Source organism: Haliaeetus leucocephalus, unplaced genomic scaffold (genome assembly GCF_000737465.1).
Source record: "Haliaeetus leucocephalus isolate CR32 unplaced genomic scaffold, Haliaeetus_leucocephalus-4.0 Scaffold206, whole genome shotgun sequence".
Classification (NCBI taxonomy): Eukaryota; Metazoa; Chordata; class Aves; order Accipitriformes; family Accipitridae; genus Haliaeetus; species Haliaeetus leucocephalus.
The window spans coordinates 10,398,984-10,422,915 of NW_010972642.1; the positions used below are offsets into that span (position 1 = coordinate 10,398,984).

The following is a 23,932-nucleotide window of genomic DNA, read 5'->3' on the forward strand; positions in this document are numbered from 1 at the left end:
GAGGAGCTACTGTGATAATGGACAACAGTGACACAAGGTGGAGGAAGGGAAAATTCCATCAACAGAAAATCTAGAAGGACTTGGAGGTTCAAGGAAGCAGGAGCTCTGAAAGACCAGAAACCAGCTTTTCTTTACAAAGAAGAAGTTCCCTGGGTTGGGGCCTCCTTCCCTGAGGGTTTATTCAGGAATAAAACAGATGAGTGTTCCCATTAGGCAGGGGGGTGAGATATACTATCAACAGGCATTAGACAGAAGAACCAAGCTGTGGTTGCCATAACCCACCAAATAAAAACAAACAAACAAACAAAAGGAGAGGAAACAATAACAGACAAACAGAAATGAGAACAGTGCAAGACAAGTTGTCACCAAATGCACTCCACTGACATTTCACCTCCCAAAGGGTAGTATGCACTGAAAGTCTAAGTCCTCTGGTCAGCAGCCAGCTTTTGAGCTCAAAGCTCAAAACACTGGCCAGTTCCTGGAAATAGCAATGCTGGGAGTGCAAGGAGGTGATAGATGAGAAAGCCATGGTCCTCTAGTCCATCTTCCATACCTTCACCTCTGGCCAGCTCCTGCTCTTGACTTGCTCCTGGCTGACACTGGAAGTGCTGATTTCTGGGGAAATGGGCTCGTAGGAACGGAGAGACAAGCTTGCAGCAAGCAGGCCCATCCGGACACAAGTATCTGTGTCATGTTTAGCAAGCATCCCTGCAAGGATTCCTGCCATTAAGCTGTGGAGAGAAAGAAGGGCAGTTTTGAACCCTGTGGGAACGGCTTTGTTCTGGGGAACACGGGTGTTCGTTTGTAAGAAGAGCACTCATTTGGACCCAAACCAACACTTACAGGAGCAGAATATGTCACACAGGAGGGGTGAGGTTATAATGAAAAGTTTTTGCTTTTTGATATTTATTTTTGAATTTGGAGTAACAAATAGTGCTATTTATTTGCATTTTATTTGTTTCTCATCTGAGAAGTTGAGGTACTTTCCAATTCCACCACATTTGCTATTCTCCTCAGTATTCCAGGTGAGGCACGAGAAAAGAAAGGAGTCTAAGAAGGGAAGAACATATTTTTCGCTTGCACTCTAATTATTTTGTCACTTCCCTGCTCCTTGTTGGTGCCTTATTACATTCCCTCCTTTCCCCAGAGGGGTGGATGGGAAGAGAGGTAAAGTTTTCATATGTATGTGAGAGGGGCAACAGACACAGCTGGAAAAAAAATCCAAAGCTGAAATGAGATTGTAGATTCAGATTTTTGTAAACTTTTACTGTGGTTTTCCATTTGAGATTTCCCAGTAAAAATGATGTGAGTGCTTGGAACAGCAGTCACGCACAGGTCCTCACAAGGCACTGAGGAGGCCATCATGAGAAGGGGATGACTTTGCCACCCACCTGGCCTGCAGGGGAAGGCTCTGTTGAGGCATGGATACGTGCAGGGTGGTGTTCGTGATCGACTCGAAACAACTACTGTTTGTTCATAGCTAAGTACAGTAATGATGCTCAGAAGCTAGGAAAGGACAAAGGAGGAGTGAAAGAGAAGGGAGAAAATACTGACATTTGAGAGGCAGAAGCAAGGACAGGAAAATGTGACGGCAGAGAGGATTAATGAGCAAATCTATGGAGAAGGGAAAAAGATCCTTTTTTTTTTTGTGCTCTAATTACCTCAACATCTTTTTATCCATAACAAAGGCACATAAGATTATGATTTCCATAAAACATTCAATCTCTCAACAGCTCCAGAAGTTCAGCATAAATATTTGGGGGAGCATCCCCTAGCAATGCCGTGTGCAGGCATGCGGTGTTATGTTGTCACGGCAGCCAGGTGCAAGGAGCAAACAGCCGCTGCTCCCAAACACGCACGGCTCCTTGGGCAGCACCTCTGGAGCTGTAGGAGAACCACAGGGTGGAAGAGAGGCGTGAGGTGTCCTGGATCACTGTTTCTGGGTGCGCAGTGTCCCCTGAGCAGTGCTTCAAAAGTGCGAGGGTTCACGGGGGCTGAGCCGTGAATGTGTTATCGCCCTGGGTTGTCCCCTGCTGCACAGTCCCGTGAAAGTGCCATCAGGCTGGGCTTGGGCAACTTGACCAGTTTATGTGCTGTGGAGATGGCATATATGTCAGTGTAGCGTTCTGGCATTTGCAGCCTGTTTTGGCACTCTTACTCTGTAGAACAGGGATTTCTGCAGCTCAGTGCAGCAGCCGAGGTTACCAGAAAGGACATCCCCGGATGAAGAAGAGGATGTGAAAATTCCTACTTGGACCTGGGGATGCTGGGGAATGGGATTTCCAGACCAATATTACTTCAGCAATGGGAGCAGTAATGGGCCCTTAGCTTTCATAGTTTTAGAAGGAAAAACAAACTTAAAGTACTCCTGTGTAACTCAGTGGAGGTGTTTGGCAGCAGCACACTGTATCTCACCTTTGCTCTTCCTTTAAATTAAGCTTTTTAAAAGGGAAAGGAAAAAGGTGTTTACCTTAGCCTCTAGGAAAAATTGTCCTGTGGTAAGGGGTAGTTATGTACCAAGCAGATGGTGCAGAGAGGAGGCTGTGTCCCTGGAGGGACTGGCAGAGGGTGGGCACATCTGCCAGAAGTAGTGAACAAATTAGTGAGCAAAGCTGAGCTTTCCTTAGGACAGGCTGACCCTGCAAGATTCCTCCCAGCCCCCATTCCTCTGCTGTTACGCTTACTGCTCCAAATAATATTTTGGTCTTCTTTGGAGAAGACCACCTTGCAGTTGCATCAACTCATCTCAGAGGTGATTTGGGACACAAGGAGCGTGTCCTGGTGTTAAGTGGGTTAACTAGGTTGGCATGAAGTTATTGATTGATCCTAACTCAAATATTGAGGACACTGTAAGTTTAAAAAAAAAGACTTTTCATTCTGCCCACTCAGAAAAAAAGAAGTGTTGCTATGTTGAGTTATTGGTAGGTAAGAGTAGAAAAATAAAAGGAAATACTGGTCACGTACAGCCTTTTGGTCTAGCCCAAGGCAATGAAAGGATAGAATCAATTATTGTAATGTATGAAGCAAGAAGAAAAAAAACCTGACTACTACATATAGTTTGACAAGTTAACAAGGGGCATAATAAAATATTACTCTGACAGACTGAGAATTGATCAGTGGGGCTAGGAATAATACCTGTCATTTCCTACTCCTATGTACAGCGTTGTGTGAACAGCTAGGTGAATTATACAGCAGACTCTTTTGAAGCATGAGCTATTGCCAGAGGCAAATGCAGAATGTAATGAAATGCTTTTATAGGGCGATTTTAGCTACTGAGTGGCAGTCCGACTTCCATTGGAGAAGTCTGGAAGTAAAGGAGTTAGTAAAACAGCTTTGATGTAAGGTGGTTTACTTTGCTTTTAGCAGCTAAGGCCAGACTAATTCAGAACTACTAGATTGCCATGAAAGGCTTGGATCTAAAAGAAAAGCAAAACTAATAATGGCAAGACTGGTTTCCAAGATGCACAGGGGGACATTTTTAGCAAGCTTTGCAAGGAATCACGGTAACCAGTCCTGTTCTTGTGTCCTTAGTGTCTGTTCCTTCAAGCAGCAGAATATTGTTTGCCTTTGCAGTAGAATTTCAAAGAAATCTGATTATGGCCCTTCCACATTTAGCTGGAGAAGACAAAGTAGTGAGCACTATACCTGTCGCCGGCTCCCGAGACGTTGACTATCTCCTCTCTGCCGATGTGGATGGCGGGGTAGTGGGTAGCGCAGAGGCTGGCAGCAGCAGTCTGCGGGGGAGAGAAGGGAAGTTAGTGGGAATTGCCCAAGCTGATAAGGCCTGATGTGGCTGATGCCATCCAGACCTGCACGGATGCCAAAAAAAGAAAAGGGAAAAAAAAAAAAAAAGGCAATAATCTTTTTTCACACTTTGAAAGAGACCAGTGATTTAAATAAAGCTTCCTGAAAACGAAGCTTGCACTCATGAATATTCATGTAAGCACATTTAAAACTAGCTGACTTTAAACACTGCTGCTAGGAGCCAGCAGTATAGGGACAGACAACTTGATTTTCTTTCAGAGCTGTATATTCCACCCCCCAAACATGTACATTTGCCAGCAGCAATGCCATGTTTCCCAGGACTGCTGCCATGCCACCAGAAATAGCAGTGGTGCTGTGTGGTCCCAGAAAAAAGCAACTGAGAGCTCAGAGTTTGTTTTCTGTGCCCATACCTGTTCATGGGCTCCTGGACGAAGCGAGATGCTCCCTCCCAGGCTCTTGCCACACAGGAGGACACCGTGAGCGCCGAGGGTCACCACCACACAGCGCAGGTGGGCCAGCAAAGGGCGGGCCAGGGCCACTGCAGTCTGGACAACATCCTCCAACCTGGACGGCAGCTCTTCAGACAGTGGGGAGGAAAAACTGTGATATAACTTTTAAAGGTCCTCGACTGGCCTTTTTATGGGTTGGCAGTCTATTTATGAGCATCACTACTACTATTTATGAGCACTACTATTTATAAGCACTTCTGAAATGTGGTTGATATAATTTTTTTTCTTTAAGTCATGGGAAACATGGAATTCTCCAATGTTAGACTTCCATACCGTACCTCTATCCTATGCTGAAGAAACCACCCCTCATGGGACTAAACATGTCATGTAGAGATCAAAAAACTGTCCTGAAGCATGGCTTCCTTGTCTTAATACTGTTGGTTTCCCACCTGCATGTGGTGGCGTATTTAATTTCTGCAAAGGGTGGTACTGTTGGGACAGGTGCCCTCAAAGCATCAAGCTTCAGAGACATGTTTACAAACCAGAGCTTGTTCCTGTTTAGCTGATGAAGTGAGACAAATGGGGTCTTTGGTTTTGGACAAGGAGCCATCCCAGGCCACTGTGCTCTCTCTAGATCATCAGTCCAGCCTGGGCAGTACAACCCACGCGGAGAATGGCTGTAAGGTGGAAGACACCAAGGGCACTTACGAATCCCCACTGTGTTATAATCCAATTTGCTCAAAATGGGGGGGGTGAGCAGAAAATGCTCTTCTCCATGATCTAGGTTATCTAAAAGTGTGACTGACCCTTCTGAGTATTCAATACCTGCTGGCAGAGGGTTTCCGAGGGTCCGATTTATTGCTCTTAGCTCTTGCAGGTTGGGGGAAATGTATGTGAGCGCTTTCCAGCTGTCTGAGAGGAATGGCTTAGAGGCCTTGTTCTCATCTGTTGGCTCATAGCACACTTCAAAACAACATTGCAATTGGTTAGTTAATTCATTAGTGGTTCATCTCTACATCAGAGCGGGATGCAGCATAGAAGGCTTAGCGTGATCTACACAACTGGGGTTATACGTGTAATCTATTAGAAACTTAAACACTATTTCCCCCATGCCTGGGACAAGGTCTCCCAAGATTTCCTTTCCAGTGCTCAGCAATGAGCCAGTTGCTTCTGGCTCTGGAGTGATATAATCAGACTCCAGTTTTGTTACGCCTCATAGCTGGTTTTGGAGCCTCTGCCAAGTTTTAAGAACATTGTCTCTTTCTTCAAGATTTGCTTTTAAAAATGAAGGCATAACTCCAAAGGTTTAGGAAGCCTTGTGAAGGGTCCCCAGCATACCAGGGGAGGGGGCTATGTATTTTATGGGAAGTGGGAGAGAAATCTCAAAAGATGCTTTAGCACTTATTCTGAGAAGCAAACTATATTGCTGTTCAAACTGGCAGAAGTACACACATTTGTGCTTGCCTTGAGATTAAAGGCAAAGGGAGCAGCTTTCCCTGGCTTTCTGGCAGTGCCCAAGGGCTATAGCACCTACGCTACAGGAAATGCGATTTAGCTGCAGAATGACAAAAACTCAGAGAAAGCAGAAATGTTTCACCCATTCGAAACAGAGTAGTAGAGTACAGAAAGGAGTGCTGAATAACACAGCACGTCAGACAATAACTGGGTATCTCCAGCAAGCAGCAGCGGAGAGCTCTCAGGGTGTGCGGAGTGTTTTGGCACACGGGCTGTTAGATGCTACAGCCCTGTTAGGGCCAGGGCTGGGCGAGTTCTCCTTACCTGCTAGCTGATGCTCTCTAGCTAGTTGGCAGACGTACTGAATAGTGGAAAGAGGCACATTTCCATCAATGCAAACTAGCGGGGCCTGGCACAGGTTCTCCTTGAACTGGGACACCTAGTGAAAATCCAGGACACAGAGTAGAGACACCTTGAGTCATTGCAGAGGGACAAAATAATTGCTAGTCAGACTCGGGATGAAGGAGTTTCACTGGTGTTGCAGCCCTTAGGTACAGGCATGAACCTAAAAGAGTGATTCCCTAAGGAAAATGGATTTTTCCATTTGCCTCACCTCCTCCTTTTCTTCTCCTTCCCCCACTCCCTGCCATCAAGAGCTGGACTCAACTGGCAAGGCCCCTCCAGCAGAGACAGATAGTTGCTGGTCCTCACTAGGCCACTTTGGTACCCGTGGGTCACTCAGAGACCTACAGGGAAAGGGAATGCTGCTAGTTAATGCCACTGTAGGATTCCCTGTGCTATGCCTGGCTTGACTACGCGTTTGCTTGCTGCGCACGTCATTTAGATGTCCTCTGTGCACAATGCCTCCTAAGAGGTTGTTCATCAGAGTGTTTTACTCCTGGGTCCTACGGAATGGTGTAGGGATGGGGGACAGGGGAGCAGTGGAGCGGGGAGCTGCCGTTCCCTCCGTCGGCTCTCTGAGGCTGCACGACCACTGCCCGAATGCCAGGCCAGTGCTATAGGCTCTCATGCAGCATCCCTCCCACGTCTCTGCTAATCCTGGTGGAAAGAAGGGCTGCCAGAATGCACTCTGCAGCAGAAGATTGGTTCAGAGTTTCCACCGGCCACAAGTGTTTTGTAAAGCTCAGGAGAATTAATCTGTCAGGTAGTGGTTTTCTGTGCCAAGGCTTGGGAGAGGCAGGGTGGGGATGGAAGTGGGACCAGTGACCATATTTTTCCCTAGGAAGTCTCTACCTCATGGGGATCCCGCTGGTAAGTAAATTGCACTTAACTTCTATATCACTGTCAGTCATGAACCACAGGCTTTTGTTCTGTTGACAAAACAATGAGTAGGGAAGGAGGGTGCAGTGACGGGGCTTTCACTGAATCAGTCCTTAATCACTGCTTCCATTAGCCCTGACATTTTGAAGGTTTGGATGTGCTGAGCAGCAGTGCCTGTTGATACAACTCAGCATGTAGAAACAACAGGGATGGTGGGGAGGGGATGGAACAGGAAAACTTGCTTTAATCAGTGTTCTGTCCACTTTTTTTTGTTTCTCCCTAAAGGGAGAGATACCATTTCTGCAGGTGGACTGGATTTATTGCTGGCTTTAAGGTGCCAAAAATTATAGGTTAGCTGGGACTAGTTAATGAAGAGAATTCTGGCCTATACGTCATGGATGATAGTAGTGGTGATACTGTATGGAGCAGAAACAGAAACTTCATCTGGGTCAGCAGCAAGAGAGCTCTGGTAGCTTGCCACACTGCTATCTCAGTGGCCAATGTCTGGGGTTAACTTTAGCATTTCCCATATTCCCTCTGCACACCCATTCCCTCCTGGTACAGTTTCACCGGTTGCATTTTGTCATATGTCCACACTCTTTCTCATAAGAAAAAGCTTACAAATCAGATGGTATGCATACGTATTGCTCTGTTATCTGGTGGTGGATGTCCATATCTCCCAAGCCGACGCTGAGCTCCCCAGCGCTAGTGATCACAGCACAGTAAGTGGCTGTGCTCTTCCCCTCCAGCTGGAGGACGGTGCTCATGTCCTAAAACAGGGAGGACAGTCATACATGGAGCACGTTTCTCTTCCCTGCCACACTCGGCTCATTCTTTCTCTGTGTCCACCTGATCGATAGCCCAGCTTGCTGTTCTTCCTTCGCCCTCCCTTCTCCCTTGAGATAAGCAACATTTCAGAAGTACCTCGCTCTAGACAGTGCTGGCAGATGGCTATTTTTTAATATTTGCAATGCAACAAATGCCACAGGTTAAAGAAATCATTTAGTAAATGAGAGCAACAGGTCTCTGCCATGCAGTTCCGTAGGTTGTGTCTGTTGTAGGGTCTGCAGCCCTGCCTGCTCCAGCCATCCATTCCCAGAGCTTGTGACACTTCAATGGCCTGCTGACATGCTGGCCTGTCTTGGTGGCACGCTCCAGCTAGCGGTTATGTTAGCCACCTCACTGACTCCACAGCCTGATTTTGAGGGCAGCCTTGGAACCCTTTTTACAGCAGTGTCGCAGACAGAGCTATGAGGTGTCCTTCCTCTGCGGGTCCTGTGAATGATCTGCTTAGAGAACTCAGGGCATTTCTTAGGATGTACATGTGGACAGAGAAATGCATCTGCCCCAGTAGTTCACAGGGAAGCTGGAGGTTTTAAGGAAAGGGTCCTCTCCAACACTTCGTGGTAATGTTGTAACAGGCAAGGATTGCGTGGCGGCTGGCCAGCAAGTCCATCTTCCCTAGGGAGACTGCTCACTTTGATGACACAAACTGCGCTGTGCTGGGTAGAGGAGGGATTATAGACCTGCTGCTATGAAGCCCTGACAAACCAAGAAGAGTTCATATTCTTATTGCTTCATTTACTGAGTTGCTCAGGTAGCCAGAACCAAGGTCCCATGTGCTCTGTTTGGATACCAGGACCCTGAGGGCACTAATGGGCCTTAATGGCCTCGACCAGCCTCACCTGGGGGTTCCACCCACACCCCTGGCTTCTCTTCACCCCTACCTCTTCCCTGTGGGGGTGTCTGATGCTCTGGGTCAGGGCTGTCCTCCTGGCTTTCTCTGCTGGGGTGGTGATGCTCTGCCTTCTTGTCCTGGGGAGCTCCTGCTGCTCCTGGCTCCCTGACCTGGGTGGACAAGCTGCTGCTGCAGTCAGGTATTCTTCTGGTGCACAGTTAGGGGCATATCCAGTTACATGGAGGACTCTACTCCTTTGGCCTTGGGAGATGTCCAGCCTGGGGGCCCAGTTCCAGGTTTTCTCTCTCTTATGCTTTACCCAAACCAGGCTGATTTTGGCATTGCTTTGTCTATGCTCAGGGTTTACGTATTTCTGGCTGTGCTTAGGCCTTACTAGAATTTTTTGTGGTTCCTCCTGATTTACCTCTCTTTCTCCTTCAAGCACCACTCCCTGGAGCTGAATTCAGACCCCACGGTTCAGACTCCAAAGGGTACACACAGCTAGACTGTGTTTTGGAGGGTCGCTCCTTGCCTTCTAATTGTCTGTAACTGAACAACCATTGAATAATTCCTACTTTTAGCCTGATGGAAGGTCGCTTTTATGTCTGCCAGGGTTGAGAAGACTTTTCCCTCTACATAACGTCATCACTTCCATGCTTCTGAGGTGCCACTACTGTGCAACGTACCATGTGGTGACAGTAGTGCAGGATGGACTCTGAATGTTCATCCTTCCCCATGGCTGATAAAAAGAGAGGAGTCCATCCAAGACGGCTTAAGCAGTCTAAAAAGCAAATAGAAACAAAAGATATTAATAAATCCATCAGAGTACTGTGAACACAGCGACAGCCTGTGCAGGATAAATGTCTGTAGGAAAGTGCTCTCCGGCACTTAATGCCCATCAATCCTCATCTAGAAGGATGTTCAAGATGAAACTCGGCCACAGCTGCTGCAAATGACGGACTGGGGTTGAGTGGGAGGATCTATGTCTGCCTGCTGCACCAGCACTTTGAATTCTTTGAATTTTTTTGGAACATCTGAGAGTGGAGGAAAAGAGAAGAAGGGGGAAGAAACTTCTGTACTTCCCTGGCATCATCTCCTTTACCATCACAGGCACATGGGCTTTCCCACATTGCTTCTGTGCACGGCCATTCCTGCTGCTGGCCTTCCCACACTGCTGTTCCCACCATGCTATCTTACTAGAACCACTGAATCTGAATGGATTCACAGGAAACTCTTCCTCCTCTCCCTTCAAGTTACCACAAATTATACTTCAGTGGGTGGCATTTATTTTCTCCCCCTCAAGCTTCTCCATTTGTGACCTGAAGTGACAGTAGATTTGTGTTAGGAAGATTTGGGAAAGGTCAAAAAGCCAGAATAATCCCAAAATAATATTGTAATTTGCCCCTCCTAATTTCAGTCCCCAAACACCTGTCTGCTCCTGCTTGTGGTGGAGCACCAGGTACAGTGTGATCCTTTCCTGTTGCCAAGGACTGTCGTCCTTTCTCTTCTACAGTAATTCCTGTGCCCCAGTTCCCCTTGTCCATGGTGCATGGATGATCATCTTTGAACACGGTTATTCTTTTCAAATTCTTGCTCAAAACATAATTCTATTCTGACTATAGCCTGGCATTAATTCAACACTGAGGGCCAGGCGGTTCAGTGGTCATTGGAGATCACTGATGCTATTTAACTTTGATTTGGGGTCACTGTGCCATATGGTAGTTAGCTTCATATTTGTGGACCTTTCTTTTCCTGATCTCAACTCCCTCCCCTCTTATTTCTTGGAATAGCCCCTGCCTTTTCCAGGCAGTCTGCCCACTGGTATATTGCCTAACGTGTCCCAGATCTTAACAGCATTCAAGAGCTCCTGCTGTTGAAGGAATACCAAAGGACAAATCACAGCTGGCATGCACCCACAGGCAAACCCAAGAACTAGGCACCTGCCAAGTTTCTTCCAACACCGCCAAAGGTTCGTCTCACTCTTCCAGCGTTTGTTTGCCCACCGCCCTGGAAGAATAAATTGTTAATTGGCAAAACTGGGAGGGCTGCTTGGCATAGATGCTACATCTCCATTAACATGTGAAGTGAAGTTGATGTTGCTGAAACATAGGTCAGCAATTAGAGGGAGCAGAAGGCATTTAGCTATTAGATTGAGGGCAATACAAATTTCTACAGCCATCTACAGACTTCAACCCTGATGACAAAGGGCTCCTTCCTAGGAGGGGAGATCTGCTTGATGTCCCTATGCATTGCTATTTTGGTCTTATTTGCTAAGACCTCGTAGAACGCTAACAAGTGTTTCAGCTGGTATGAGCAGCCCTCTGAATTTACCCGCTTACAACAGCGCTGGGATGCCAGCACTGCTGACCCTGACCTGACGGGCTCTGCAGCTGCCTTCCAAGCCACTTAGCTCCCCCCTTAAGCAGTTTGGGGTTTGGTTTTGTTCTGTTGGGTTTTTTTTAATTTCTTTATTTTTCTCTTTGAAGGTAAAATGAGATTTGTTACCTTTGCCTGTAATATCTCTGTACTTTACTCATGGAAGGATCTGTTTCAGTGTCCGAACACTTTTTCACTCACCATTCTCTTCCCAAACATCTCCCTCATCAAAAATAACCCTGCTTCTCCACCTGTGTGGTTATCAACTTCTTTTTTCTCTTGCCTCTGCCTTCCACTCCTCTGTCCATCTGTCAGTCTGTCACAAACAGCCCAATTGTCAGAACACAGGCAATCCCTCACCCATCTCCTCCTCCATCTAATTATTCTGCCAGAAGAATTACATCAGTAAGTTCTCAGATCAGTTTCGGCTTCATCTGACTATCAAATGGTTTTAAAGCTCTTGTTTCATAAAATTCTGAAACATACTTTCCATTTCTGAAGACAGCTTGCCACTGGCGGTCATAAAGATCTTCACAGTTCTGGATAATTCGGAGCTTTTAAGAGTATGTTGAGCATTTGGGTGGCAAGCACTGAAGTGTGTGTGTGCTGACGCGCAGCAGCTCTTCGCCCAGACTCTCTCTGCCCCACGTTAGCGCAGAGGCACCAAAACATCCCTGCACATACACATTTTTCTTGCTTGTAAACACCACAATCTATCCTAAACAAGTGAAAGTATTGCCATCTCACAATATTCTGCCTCCAACCCATCATCACTGTTCTTGGGCGTTCCCCAAGGACCTCTCTTCTTCCCCCATGCAAAGCTGTACATCTGTCCTTTGCACACAATGCTTTCTTCTGCATCCAGCCCTACAACTGTGTAAGAGGCTGCTCTCCCATCTAAATATGCTCTTTTATTACTCCCTTCTGACCTCCAGGCTGGGTTTTTTTGCCCTGACTCTCCCCAGTTCTGTAAGACTTGGTGCTAATTCTTGATGCCTTTGCTTTTCTGTCTGGCAGTTCTCCAAGCCCTGAACTGCTCAGACCACCTGAGCAGAACTGCTGTATATAAGCAACCTATGGCCTCTGTCCATCTTTCCACTACTTGTCACTCCTCATTAACCCAAATGCCCCTCCATTACATTTGCTCATGCTCCCTGGGAATTGCCACAGTATTGCCAGGAATGAGGATATTTCCATCTGCAACTGTCTCCTGTTGAGTGCTGCAGATTTCGAAAGCACTAAGCTTGGCTATTTTAACTCTGAAGCTCACTATCCGTAACAGAGGCGGCCAAGGAAAAAAAAAAATCAAACCAAACACTCCAAAGTAAAAAGCAAGGTGCTTGTTTAGGCAAGTCAAACAACATGGCTTTGAACACTGGCCCCTATTTCAATATTAAAAGAGAGTACTAACTGCCATCAGTAATGAGCACAAACTCTATTTTATGCAGCTCCACTATCAGTTTTTCAAAACTGATGCCTGCAGGCATGTTGAAGTACTCATGAGCTCCCTTCATTGTCTGGCGTACTGATCTTCCCTTGGTCCCCCCCACATCCCAAAGGCAGAGTTTCAGGTTTTTTTACCCCAAGCCTTGCTCTAACAGCAGATGTACCAGCCTCCCGCTCAGGGACCCAGCTGTGGGTGACCTCTGCTGTTGTACAACCCCACAGGGGCCTAAAAGAAATGAAGATGCTAAATCTCTCTTTAAAGTAGCAGGTGGGTGCAGCGAAAAATTAGCAGCCTGCTTCTGAAGAAAAAAAAATGAGTGGCTCTCATCGCACCTTGCCAGCTCAGCTGGTAACTCCAAGTCTGAGCGGTACTTGGGTGTCATCTCTTCTGTGTTGTGTTCAGGTGGAGCTGGCTGAGGTGAAGGAACTTAGATGAAAATGGGCTTGCTGAGATGATTTGAAATAAGACTGGGCTGATGCTTTCCGGCAATGTTTCAGAGAATTGAGAGACTCTCCGGGACCTTCCTCCACATCTTAAGAGGTTTGAGTTCCTAATGTAAAATGAGACTCTGCTCACCCTCTGGGTATTCTGAGAGAATTATAAACATAATGCTTCTTCTGGCACCTTTCTCTGAGCAAGACTGTGCATCTTTCTCTGCAGGTCAGATATAGTTACTTATAAAGCACTTTGCTTCTGGGTAGCCTTGAAAGCCACGTGGGAATTACAACCAGGACAGAATGCAGCTGCTTTCTTGCTGAGATAGCATGAGGTGTGAGCGGTACCCCAGTGCTCTGCAACAAATCCAGCGTGGATAAGGGTGGGGCCTGCTGGGTGCTGAGCCCTTTGGAAAAAAACTGTCTTTAAAAGCCAAAACAAAGCAATGCTGTTGAGAGTGCCTTTTTCCTCTGTGCCTAACCACAGCAGCTGTCAGCAGAAACATTTTGGCTGCCAGTTCCCAAATCCTCCTGCAGCTTGGCATTTGCGTAGCTGCCATGATGGACTTGCTGCTATACTGAAGGGCAGCTAATGCCTCGCTTTTTCATGCAACATTAAAATCTCCTTTTTCCTTTTCCCCCATTGGCTGTTCCCAGCAGTGTCTATAGCTGCCCTTGGCCCCTCACTGTGCTGTGGGTGGTCCAGGGATCTGCACTCAAGTCTGACACACCAAAGGTGGCTGCCCACCCTTGGACATAGCTTAGCTCCTTGTCCTGACAGCTGAGTGTGGGGTATGTATGTTATCAGTTAGATCACAGCATGTGTCACCCTCGACCATTATAATATTGTTTGGCCTCTGCCTCTGTATCACTGAACAGCCAACTTCCTTAAGGACAGCTTCCCCAGCACGTCTTTTCCTATCTGACCGAGAGGTCTCTACAGACTGCCCCATCTGACGGCAGGAGTTTCCCGCCTCGGCAATCAGCGTAGAGTAATTCGAGACACCAAGAAACTTTTGAGCAAGCTTCACTGCCTCAATCATCTGTAGCACTTCATACAGCTCAACAAAAATTGTATAGGCCATGCAAATGGCTGTCATTCGCATGGGGAAGTCCCAGGTTTGTTCCACTTTAGCTTCTTGGTTGGTTATTGGTCAAACCAAATTGAGAGAGAGAGGGTCTGGTAAGATTTTAAATGTTCTATTTTTTTAAAGCAATCTTTTTTTTTTTTTTTTGTGTGTGTGTGATTAAAATCCTTTATGACTGAGGAAGCTGGCTCTCTTGTTTAGCTGCAGCTGTGTCAGTACCACTTTTCTCAAAGGTTTCTTTCCCCCGTGGGTACTCTGCACAGAGACTTTTGCTCCTATTCATGCTGACTTCCATAGCTAAGACAGTCCCAGGTAGCCAGAGCTGGCTCCTACCTGGGGATTTCCTCCCTATAGAGTCTGTCCTTGAATTAGAGGTTGTCATAGCACAGTGAGGGTCTTTACCCATTGTTTCTAGCTCTTTGCATATGTGCTTTGAGAGTGCCCTGGGCAGCTCTTCTCTTAAAAGAGGTCTTTGAGCTTATGGCATCAGAGAATAGCCCCAAGGCACCTTAACATAGACTGTAGAGGCCAGAGTCGTATGTGGAGATTGTAAGGATGATACATTGCTCTGTCCCTCTCTCGAGGGGTAGGGATAGTGACTTTCGGCACAGGAACAGAGTAGGGCAGTATGTATCATTCCATTGCCCACCTAGACAACACACCGAATATGCAGCACTACTCCTCCCAAGTTTGTGCACGTGTGCACATGCAGACATGCAGATATCATGCACAGATATCACCCCCGCCCCCCCGCCGCCGCCTTTGGCTTGGCACGCCTGTAAAGGTAGCTGGAAATGGCAGTGGTGCTAAGAAAACTGCTATAGATACAGTACCAGGATGACAGGGTTCTGTGCCTTGGCTATAAAGTCAACGTTGATACCTCCAATCACCACCTTTAAGAGGGAAGAAAGGTAAAAAGTGGTTGGAAGGACTTGAGGAAAAAGTTTCCAAGTCTTCTTTGCTTTTCCTAGTCACTTTTCCCACCCTCTTGAAAGCTATCTAATTCACAGTGTGAAGGCCTGTGCTTCTTTTGGATGGCTAGACACAGGTTTGTACAATCCCGATTAGAAAGAATCAAAATCTCTTCTATATGTTGCTTTCTGAATTATGCCTGCTCATAGCCAGCCCCAGCATGGCAGGTGGGATGTTAGTGTGTACACATATAGGTGCTGGCAGTTTCTCTGTGTGGTGACAGAGTAATATAAGAAGTTGCATGCATCTGGTCATGTCAGTGCCCTTGAAGTGATCTCTCTTGGGACAATTTCTGGCGCACCAAACCTCAGAAAAAGTCAAGCATTGCTGTGTAAAAAAGCAAAGAAAATTGGAAAAAGTGGGCAGAAAAATGCAGTCATTTCTTGCAAGCTCCCAGGAGAAATTGCGGTACCCAGTGACACTTTACAGATCACTGTCTTATTGTCCTACAAAGCCAGAAAAAGCAATACAGCTCCACAAACAGGAAGTTTCCAGATACTCTGGGGACATACAGCTGTTTTTTTCTCATTCCATCAAATACTGGAGTCACTGCCCTCTTTTATGTTGACAAATCCTATTGCAAATGTGTTTTAGAAAATTTTTCAGCTCTCTGAAGACTATCTAAAATAGATTTCCTGTAAATTATGTGGCACACACAAAAATCCAAGATAGTGAATAGAGTGTTAGGGTTATAATGGCTCTCATTCGGGATACGCTGTACCGCTTGTAATTTTGGCAATCACGAGCAGGAGGCCAACAAAAAGAGATATTTATAAAACGTGTATCGCTTAGCAGCTCAAAATATCTCCCTCCACCCTCTTCCAGGTCTACTCCTGTAGTCATGAGTTCCCTGGCACTGAGAGCAATACAGTTGAAGTTGTACATAAGGGCACAGCAAAAGGTGAAAAGGTGATTAAAGTTTTAATGGATTTGATGGTCGAAGAATGGGATTAGGCCACTGTCAGTGTTTATTCCCTGTAAATGTGGATAGGGGGAGAAGGAGAGGATATTTATCTGAGAAGAATAAAATACACCAAAGAGAAAATGTCTGCCAGTGTGAAGCAGAAAGATTGGTCTCTGGCTGAGTCACCTTTTACTTTTGGGAATAGATATAAATTTATCCTGTGCTGTCAGCACAGAGGCATTATCTGGAGGGCAGCAGGGAACTCACTGGCTGAGGTGGGGTTGTGTCCTTTCGCTGAGGTAGTTTCCCTTTCCTTCTGGCTTTCTGTAGTTTGCTCAGCGCCACTGCAATGCAGCTGCCCACTCTGGCATTGTTCTGGATCAAAGCAAGGTCTGTTTGGCATTTCTTTGAGGAGAAAAAAAAAAATACCAGCAAGATCGACCTGTCAGAAGCCTATATAGGAACTGCCTAGAGGGAGAAAGAAGAAAATACATGCTGTGAGACTTCATAGATTTGATTCCCCTATACCATAATCCTTTGGGGGCACATATACTGGGTTACAATACTGCATGAACACCCTGAATTTTTAAATTTTTTTCACCTGCCTCCCCCTGTGTCGATGGAGAGGAAACCTGTCATCTCCATTTGACAGATAGGGAACAGAAGCAAAGGCTTCACAGAGAAAAGAGAAGGTGAAGTGCTTAAACTAGAGCCAAGAGTCTAAAAACCTCAGTGGATCTTGGCCAGCTTTTCCAGAAAGAGATGCCTACTGATATTTTTGCCAAGTCTCTATAAGCAATTTTTTTAGCAATTTCACTGGGAGCAGAGTATCAGAGGCTTTGAAAGCCTTGCTTTGTGGCTGCATACAGCTCTAATATCCACAAATGCCTTTACCAATCTGTGCTGACTGACCAGGTCTCCTAAAGGGCTGGCAGCAGAGACTGGATGTGAACCCAGCTCTCCCAGATCCTACACTGGCATCCCAGCCAGTAGATCTGCTTTTTTCTTGCCTGTGCAAGACGATTCCTGCTCACCCAGGGGTGTTTTCCTCCCAAGTTTCTCTTACTCTGCACCCGCATGAAGAGTTGGATAAGGCAGTGTGATGTACAGCGCAGTGCTCTGGGAAGCTCAGGTACCTTCCAGTGTGCAACCCCACCATGGACAACAGTGTCCTGAGACTCCATCACAGAGCAGGCAAGCTCAGGGATCAGATGTGAGGGATCTCTTTGGGCTCTGGACCACCTGCCATCTGTGCTGGCCTCCAATTTTTAATGCAAAAGTGGATGAGGACAGTAAGGGTGCTCCTGAAAAAGCAGGATGCAGTCGCTAAGCTCTCATCTGTTTGCAGATACTGAAGTGTTTGCCCCTTGCTAGACTGTGAATAAAGTGACAGTGTTTTCCACCAAGAATTATCAGAAGATATATGAAGTACACTGGAGTACTTCCCCCCCCCGCCCCGCCTTCAGTAAAAGGATACTGGAGTCCAGCGATTTCCCGTCAGTTAATTCATTGAGCTTCTGTAACATGAAAGGGGTCAGTTCTTTGCCTGTGATCCCTTTGGACCTGCAAATATAAAGAAAATGCCTGCAGATGAGCAGGACTGAGCTGAAACAGCATCAGAGAGGAAGCACTGCTGCTAGCAGATAATTTATCTCCATAACCACATACCATAAAAAGTTCTGTAAACAAGCTTCAGGTTAGGTAAAACTACGGCTGAAAGCATGTTGTGGGCTCACCTGTGCCCAAGGTTAAGCTGTGTTACAGCCCCTGCAGCAGTGTCCCAGAAGTCATTTACTTCTGCAAGACCACTGGGTGAGCAAAGGATGGGCTTAGGTTGCTTCTCACCTGGCTTTGCTGAGAGCTTGCTGGATGGCCTCTTCGATGACCTGGCCTGAGGCAGCTCGCTCCTGGGGACAAGGCACTGCTATCAGCACCCCACTGCTCAGACCTAGCTCCAAAGCGCTGGCTGGGAGAGGACAGGTAGGTTGTTAGTGGTTCTCCTTGGATAAATTAAATGCTGAAGGAAAAGGATAGAGGAGAGTGGGTGTGGGGTGAAGGAACCCCCATTGCTGGAGCTCCTGTTCTTAGCTGACCCAAGGACAGGCTCTCTTCCAGCTACCAATCAATCTACATCTGCCTATTTATTTTGAGTCTGTCTGTACAATAAAAGGGGCAAAGAATTTTATTTTTTTTTAAAGAAAACTGATTCTACTTCCAAAGGCCCAGAAGCTGTTTCTGTAAGCACATTAACATACATGTTCCCTCCACTTCACCAGCATGAACAAAATGTGTATGAGTATGCCAAGGTGGCTGCAGCTAGCTAAAAAGCTTGCTGTGAAGACTGAATTTTCCTGCTCCTTTATTTTCAAAGAACTGAAGCAGGAATGGGGGAGGTGGGATGGCTTGTTTTTCGGGACAAACTCTTCTCCAAAGTTAAAAAAGAAAGTGCCTTATTCAAAGTGATTTTTGTGTCCCTCTCTTCTAGGGCCCTACGTGGGCCTTTCCCTTCTGAAACACACCAATGAGTTCAGCTGCCTCCTCTTCATCCTGGACGTGATACGGTGCCTGGAAGCCACTCTGGCGCGAGAAGAAGGCTGGGAACTCCCTTGACTCTCCAAAGGCAGCCACGCAGACTCCCTGAGTCTCCTGCAGCAGTGGAGGTGAGACAAGCAGGTAGTCAGTGGAGGGAAAGGGAACCCACCAAAAGAATGGGACTTTTTCCTTCTACCCAGCTAGAAACTGCCTTTAGCACAGGGTTTGGTTACTTTATACATCCCATTCTATTCCATTCTATCACCAACATTTTTCAAAGCAAAGAGCCAGACATGGTAACTGGTTAGACAGAATCTGGCTTACTGAGGCACAGGAGATGTGCACGTCCTTTGCTTGTGCTCAGAGCTGGTCAAAAGCCATGCAGCTGTCATTAGGACAATACTGAGTCTAAGGTAACAACCTGTGATCTGAAGGTATGTCTTGAGCTGACAGGAATATAAATGAGTTCTGTTTGTGATTGAGAAGTACTAATGTTGGCTGTAACCTGAAGTGCTGGCCCTGGTGGTTTCCAACATACCAAACCTTAAAAAGTGACTCTACTGAAAATCATCTTGATTTTAATTTTAATTCCAATTTCATTTTAGTGTTTGATGGGTCTAGCTTGCCTGATCCATCAGTTCTGAAGCATTCTCCCAGAGAAGCAAGTCTAAGGCCAGAGAAACAGGGCATGGCTAGCGCTGCCTTTGGCCTCAGTTGGAATAGCTGCTGGAACAGCCCCTGGGGCATGGATAGATTTATGTTAGGGAGTAGCCCAGAGCTTGTATAGCCCCAGGACTAGAGAACTATAAATATGGCTTCACATCCTCTCAACAGTCATTTCTAAAAATCTTGGGCTTAATACCTGCCCAACACTACTGGGCATTCTGTACACAAAGTACAACATTATCTGCTTTCAGGCTCAGCAGCCCATGCTACCTACCAGATATTCCAGTGTCCTGCCAATATCAAGGATAGACTTGACTCCTGCAGATACAACAGCAACCGGAGTTCGTCCTAGCTCTGTCAAGTCAGCACTCACATCCAGAGCTGTCAAGGGACAAGCAGCCACTGTGTGGGTGATTGTGTTGTACTCCAAGCTGATGTGATCTGCCCTCTTAAAAAGCCATATTTGCCTAGGATGCCCCTGCCTGCTTTTGTAGCCATTTAGATCCACAAACAAATATTACAGGTTTAGATCACGCCTTCAGGTGTTGAGATTGAAAGAAATATTGACAAAAAGAAGTCACATGGCTTAGGGCAGAGGTGCAGCCTTGCACTGTAACTCTCAGCTCTTTGATCACATCGATAAACAGCATGCAAAAAATTGGTAGAAAAGAAAGAAGCAAGTGTTATAAAGCAAGGACAAAGTTCAAGGAGATGGAATATAATTTAAGTAGATTTTGATTTTGGTATTGACATCACTGGCAAAAAAGGTGACACGGGAACTTTGCTGACTTCAGGGAACTCCCTGGTCTGGAATTTACATCACATCTGAAAGGGATGGCATCCAGCAGGGCAGTGCGGTTATGCTATGCTAGGAATATATAAGGCTAAGAAGAAAGAATGTACTTAAAGGTCACAAACTACAACGCCAAGGCTGGGCTGTTTATCAGAGAGGGGCACGCAACTGTAACACAGGCCAGGGCCTAAGTTTCTTTTGCGGTGAGACTCTCCTTCTCCTCAGCTGAGAGAAAGTCTGTAAGAACACTGTGCTCGGTAGCCAGTAAGTATCAGGTTATTCAGCCATTACAAAGTGGGAGAGGTACCGTCAGCTCCTGTTGCACCAGCAAATGATATCCATATAACCCCATGCAGGCGAAGGATAAAGAGAAACTCCCACCCCTTAACAACTGGCCAGTGCTCAAGAGGAATACTTTGAAGCTTCTGGAAAGGAGACACTGGAGAGAAAACAACTACAGTATGGTCAAGAGGAATGATAACTTTCCTGAACAGACAGCTACTGCAGGACAGACTGGGAAAAAGGAAAAAGATAGAATTAAATAAAACGGTAGCAACATAGATAAAATAGAATGTTTTGATTTTCTTACTGTTCTCTCCTCCGCGATGGACGCCTCCTATGCCGCCTGTCACAAACACGGGGATTCCCGCTTTGTGTGCAGCAATCATTGTTCCGGACACAGTAGTGCCACCAGACAAGCCCTATCAGGGGACAACCAGTTGCAGTCAGCACCCAGGGTGGCCCAGAGAATACCACATGCAGGCAGCTATGGTTGTGGTCTATCACACAGCAATGTCACAACAGCCTGCTGTCACCAGCTGACAAGTGAAATTCCAATACAAATATTCTATTAGGCAAAACTGCAGAGGAATCACTGTCCCTGCTATGTAAGCTGTTCTTGCCCTGATGATAGTAAAGGCCTTCGTTCTCCAGAGCTTTCCAACCAGAAGGCTTCACGGGCAGCTAGGGTCACCTTAAGCACTGTGCATTACTTGGGAGGGCCTGTGTGTCACATAGTTTACATGTAACGTGATGATGCCTTATCATGCCAGTAAGAATATTCTTAGCCAAGCGCTCATGGCTTGCCAGCCAATCCAGAATGACCTTTCAGGAGCTCTATTTCATAGTTGCTATTCCCTTACTCTGTTGTATTTTGACTCTAGATAGGACCAGGTTTGAGCTTACCAACAAGATACCACTTTACATTATATTTTCAAGAGGTTTAAAAGCCACCTGGCTTGAAGCTGGAGAGCACTATACTATTGCTGTATAGAAAACACCACAACAGAAAGTCTGCATACCATACCTGGCTGAGGACGTAAGGAAGATCTCTCCGAGACACTTTAACTACGTTTTTACTGCTTGCCAATAACTCGAGTTCCTCGTCTGTGAGTCCCACATGAATTCGACCACTTAAAATACCTACAGTGGCTGGCACTGCTCCATTTATTGTTACAATTTCTTCCACCTCTCTGGCCATGCTGCAATGAGATAAACAAGACAACAATCACAAAATTAGTGAGGCAAACAATCAGAGAAGAAAACTGCTGTGTTTGATGGCCATCATCCCCAGTTTCCAGTTTTATACAGTTCTTGTGATTTCAGCTAAGTCCAGTTCCTCTTCTGTATCTTCCTAATGACAGAAGTCTTTGCATTTGAATTTGCAGAAGTGCGGAGCTCCCACTTTCAGGATAGCAATCTCCAAGCTCTGTGCTTCATTTTTGAGAAAAATCACTTGATTTACAGGCAAATCTGGTTATACAACATATTGAAAGTAGGGATCCTCTCAAAATAGGACCTTTCTGTATCTATTACCTGTTATTTCTCTGAGATCACAGAACTTCACAAAAAAACCAGGTAATTCAAGCCCTGCTCAACTGACCAGTATATATTTTTCACAATACAGGTAGTTAGATATAGAGTAACAACAGTGTCAAAAAGCTGCAGCCTGAGGATACTCTAGGGCTGCAGACTAGGTCTTTCTAAGCTTCTCAGGTTTTATACTTGATCATTTGTACACTGTCCTTTTTAAGAGCAGCTTCTTCTCCCTTTCTGAGCTATCTGTACATACACTAGGCAGTCTTCAACTACTGAAACTACCTCGTTCCCAAACCCGAATTTTTAGAGCTTCATTCTAAGACAGAATGTCAGGCAAAATAATGGCCAGGTAAAAAGCAAGATGGAAAATCAATACCAAAACCTTCCTGTGCTTTCTGGAAGCAAGGATGGAGAGGAGAGTGCAATGATTTCTGGCACTGTAAGTCAGTGAAACACAAATCTACTGAACATCAATAAATAAAGGGTAGAGGTGTTTTTTTTTTCTATGCAGGGCACAGAAGGCAGTGAGGGACCAGCAGCTCTCACAATAGCTGCTCTGAGTGGCACTAAGGAACAGATTTCAATACTGTGTTCCAGTCCTTTTTGCATTACAAAAGAGATACCAAAAGAAACTGCAGAGTGTTTTCAATGTCTGCACAAACTATGCAGCTGACAACACTGGTAGCTCTGTCTTAGAGCAAGTGATGACATTATCTGCTGCCACATTTTAAAGGAAGCCAGGAATTTAAGGTGTTGGATAAGGAGATAAATAGGTACCCCATACGTGTCATATGATTCTGCTCTCCTTAGAAATCCAGATATAATTGGTTTACACCAGAGCTCATATTCTGCATGCCTAGCAACCTGACATTTCCGTTTGCCCTTACAAGGGTTTTGGGTTGACCAAGAATACTGATACTGATCCACCGGTTATATGCCTTGCTCTCACAACTTTGTTGAACGAGTAACAACAAAATCCATCACCTCAGATTCTGAGGATAGGTCATGCCATGTGTAATGATGGTACTTTCCAAGGCTACAACTGGTCTCCCCTCCATCAGCGCTTCCTGTACAGAGGGCTGAATCTTGAAATAAGCACCTGAGGATAAACACAGAAAATTGAATTATTTGCATGGGTGTTTGCAGTAACTACTGAGCAGTTTTATAAAAGGCAGACTGGCATCATCACAATAAATTTATCCCCCTCTTCAGCTGTTCTTTGGGGTGAATTCACAACTAACTTCATGAAGACTAAAGCTGTGTTTCATGTAAGTGAAATATCTGCAAAATATTTCTACTGTTAATACAAATAATAATCCTCATCATCATCACTGAGCACTCCTCTGCCACCATTTTTGCAGCTGGGTTGTCATTGGCTCCAGTAACATTACTTTAAATTAATGTTACTGTGAACGAACTGAGCCTTGCAACCATGCCCAAAGAATATGTTTTAAAAGAGTAGAAGCACCAAGGATACCATAGTAACTCCATATATTATAAGACTATCGTGCATCAAGACTACTGTTGCTCTTCGCTTTGCTCCCAGAACACTGCCAGCAAGGTCTCTGCTGCATTCAGATGAGAAAAATGCTTTTCACCCAGGAACTGTTTCAGAATACGCTACTCACCATGCAGAAATCTTCTCACCTGGGTGGTCCCACATGCCACAGCGGACACATGTCTTCCCAGGCTGTAGGTTATCTTCCTAATCATCTTGTGTATACGGATGGTCCTGAGATAACAAAAGTCAGGTAAAAATGAAAGAAGTAATTTAGCAATGATGTGACTGTGTGAAACTAAACATACCATCTTTTGCCTTGATCTTGGAAGGTAAGCAACCCTTGCCCAGGAGATTGCCTGGAGACTCCTGGTGTTTCAAGCATAAGCCAGGGTGTCGAAGCAAAATGTTAAGCTGCAGAAATGGAGTTGGAAGAGTTCACCTGGTCCATTGTCAATGCTGGGCTGAAATCATGGTGGAACAGAGGAAAGGATAAGGAGTAACAAACTAGAGAGAGTTTAAAAGTAGACAACCTTTTAATTTCCTAAGATACTTGCTCACGATAAATTGCAGACTCGGGCACTGCCACCTCCAACCTGAAAGATCACAAGGAGAAATCTACAAGGCGGACACAGGCAGAGGAATGCTATAAAGAGATGAACCTGGTCTTTGCTGATGCCTAAGAGGAAACAAGCAGTTCAGTAAAATAAAGGAGCTGAGAACGAGTAAACCAGGCTGTGACTCCAAGGAGGAAAGAGCAGCTTTCCATAGAGCTG

General features: G+C 45.7%; 1 protein-coding gene across 1 annotated transcript; it reads right to left on the reverse strand.

The window, feature by feature from the left end:
- Positions 1–535: 535 nt before the first annotated feature.
- On the reverse strand, positions 536–23,371 carry LOC104830974 (pseudouridine-metabolizing bifunctional protein C1861.05-like). The gene is made up of 18 exons (XM_010566264.1): positions 23,287–23,371; positions 22,643–22,757; positions 21,147–21,321; positions 20,430–20,541; positions 19,322–19,428; positions 18,369–18,495; positions 17,695–17,815; positions 17,327–17,412; positions 16,117–16,241; positions 14,807–14,866; positions 10,569–10,635; positions 9,315–9,409; positions 7,592–7,720; positions 5,994–6,108; positions 5,040–5,177; positions 4,176–4,342; positions 3,646–3,734; positions 536–731 (listed from the first exon to the last, which is right to left on the reverse strand). Exons 1-18 carry the CDS (start codon positions 23,369–23,371, stop codon positions 536–538), a joined length of 2,109 nt encoding a protein of 702 aa, XP_010564566.1.
- Between the last annotated feature and the right edge of the window lie 561 nt (positions 23,372–23,932).